Source organism: Camelina sativa, chromosome 18 (assembly GCF_000633955.1).
Source record: "Camelina sativa cultivar DH55 chromosome 18, Cs, whole genome shotgun sequence".
NCBI lineage: Eukaryota > Viridiplantae > Streptophyta > Magnoliopsida > Brassicales > Brassicaceae > Camelina > Camelina sativa.
The window spans coordinates 18,979,698-18,981,132 of NC_025702.1; the positions used below are offsets into that span (position 1 = coordinate 18,979,698).

At 36.9% G+C, this 1,435-nt stretch overlaps 1 protein-coding gene across 1 annotated transcript in view; it reads right to left on the reverse strand.

Moving 5' to 3' along the window:
- Nucleotides 1–1,435, reverse strand: part of LOC104762555 (glutamate--tRNA ligase, chloroplastic/mitochondrial) — a gene marked incomplete in the record, with an annotated part of 7,131 nt that overhangs the window by 1,866 nt on the left and 3,830 nt on the right. Inside the window, 5 exon segments of the mRNA XM_010485875.2 lie at nucleotides 109–209; nucleotides 331–445; nucleotides 573–636; nucleotides 732–834; nucleotides 938–1,039. Of these exon segments, the coding sequence (XP_010484177.1) occupies nucleotides 109–209; nucleotides 331–445; nucleotides 573–636; nucleotides 732–834; nucleotides 938–1,039 (485 nt within the window).

Below are 1,435 nucleotides of genomic sequence, written 5' to 3' on the forward strand. Positions count from 1 at the left end.
AGGTGCAGAAAAATTCAAATCACCACAAGCTCAGAGATTTATAAAACAGTAAAATAAATGTTTATTGAAAGGAAAGAGGTGATGCAGGAGGAAAAAACGGTTTGATACCTAGCCAATGTAGCATGTAAAGGATATGAAAGCAAATTCAACAGTACTTTGTCTGAATCTGTCACCAACTCAATCCCATCCTTGAGAAGCTCGACAGCTTCCTGTACTTCAACAACAAGCTCAAATTCGGTAAGTCTGTATAGAAAATATCTGTTGTTCCTAAATCCACGGCTTTATATTAGGATCAGAAAAAAGTGTGAAGTCGTGATTAGAGAACCTTACATCTACAAAACTACCCTCGGATTCTGATAAGATACCGGCACTCTTCCATCGCTCACCCACAAGTTTTGTTAGTTTTTCATTTGGAAGTGCCCTCAGATGTTGACCATTCATCCATCTTTGAGTTTATGATTGCGCCACATTGAAGATTTATTAGCAAAAAGTAGAGAGAACAAACAGAGATACGAAAAACAAGAGAACAGAAGATTGGAAAATTTAAACAGCTAAGCAAATTCTATAATCACCTTAACTTTGTAGAATCAAAAATTGCGCCACTTTTGTTGACACGTTCAATCGAGAATTTTTCAACTGCAAATCAAGAACAAACAGTCAACAAATAAATCAGAAAAGGATGACGATAAAGATTATACAAAGCAAAGTTATAGTCAACAAAAATAATCTACCAAGATCCTCGAGTGTGAAAAATTCATTTTCAGTGCCGTCTCCCCATCCTAAGAGTGCCAAATAATTAACCATTCCCTGAGGCAGATATCCCATCTCTCTGTACTGTTTTATAGTCAAAGGAACATAAAGCAGAAATTAGATGAAGAATCAACAGTTGAGTAATCTATGATCAACACAACGTAAAGGCAATGTTAGCTATACACACCTGGCCTACCGAAGTTGCCCCATGTCGCTTTGACAGCTTACTTCTATCCGGGGCTAGAATTAAAGAAACATGGGCAAACTGAGGCATTGGGAACTCCAGAGCCTACCATTGATTGATGTAGACAGCACTAAATCAAGTCTTTCCCCCTATCTTTAGGATAAGATATATTTCTAAAGCAATTGAAAGAAACACACAAAATTTAGTGCTTACCTTGTAAATTAGAGCCTGCCTCAAAGTATTAGGCAAATGCTCTTCAGCCCTGAAACGAAAGTTGTTAATTGATTAGATCAAAGATCATATTCAAACATGTTAAAATAACAAGTAAAGAAAGACACTGGAGTAGTAACCTTATAACATGTGAAATAGCCATGGTAGCATCATCTACCGTAACACAAAAGTTGTAAACAGGTTGGCCATTACTCCTCATTACCACAAAATCTCCAAGAGTATCCAAGTTCCAACATACCTTCAAGACACTATCACACATGGTCAATAACC